Below are 652 nucleotides of genomic sequence, written 5' to 3' on the forward strand. Positions count from 1 at the left end.
TGCGCCACCATCGCCCGGCTCTCCAGCCCTTGTTATTTTAAGACAGTATCTCCTCCTATGGCCCAGGCTGGCTTCAGATTTCTATAGCTGAAAGCATTAGCCTCTTTATGTTTCCTCCTTTTTATTTGGACAAGGTCTTCTGTAGCCCAGGCTGTCCTTGAACTCGTTAGATGTAGCTCAGACCAATGCTGAATTTGTGTTTCTTCTGTGTCTACATCCTGAGTTATGGCTGCAGGCAGGCATGTGCCACCATGTCCACTGTCATGCTAGGCAAATACTATCGACTGAGCTCTATACCCTGCCCCCAATGTTCTCTACCATTAATCAGTACCACAGGGTATACAAGGTAGAGCAGCTCACCTAGAAAGTACCAAGCGAGAAACCGTAGGGAAATCATTCGCTTTCGGGGCATGTGGAACAGGTAGACTGTGTCAAGAACTTGGTCCTTGGGCACCTGGCAGGGATCAAAAGAACAGAAGACTTAAGATAAATGATCCATACTCTCCCACTCTTAATACAAAATATATAAACTAAGAAGTCCACCTTCAAAAGTAACTCCTGCTAGACAGTGGTGTTGTACACCTTTAATCCCAGCACTCGGGAGGCAGAGGCAGTCGGATCTCTGTGAGTTTGAGGCCAGCCTGGACTACAA

At 46.9% G+C, this 652-nt stretch overlaps 1 protein-coding gene across 3 annotated transcripts in view; it reads right to left on the reverse strand.

Moving 5' to 3' along the window:
* The window catches only part of Pan2 (poly(A) specific ribonuclease subunit PAN2), a 24,673-nt gene that overhangs the window by 2,872 nt on the left and 21,149 nt on the right, over positions 1 to 652 (reverse strand). For all 3 annotated transcript variants that reach the window (XM_026778039.1, XM_005371197.3, XM_026778038.1), the window contains one exon: positions 361 to 454. In XM_026778039.1, the coding sequence (XP_026633840.1) occupies positions 361 to 454 (94 nt within the window). The remainder of the gene's footprint in view (positions 1 to 360; positions 455 to 652) is intronic.

The sequence above is a fragment of the Microtus ochrogaster genome, unplaced genomic scaffold (assembly GCF_000317375.1).
Source record: "Microtus ochrogaster isolate Prairie Vole_2 unplaced genomic scaffold, MicOch1.0 UNK99, whole genome shotgun sequence".
Taxonomy (NCBI): Eukaryota; Metazoa; Chordata; class Mammalia; order Rodentia; family Cricetidae; genus Microtus; species Microtus ochrogaster.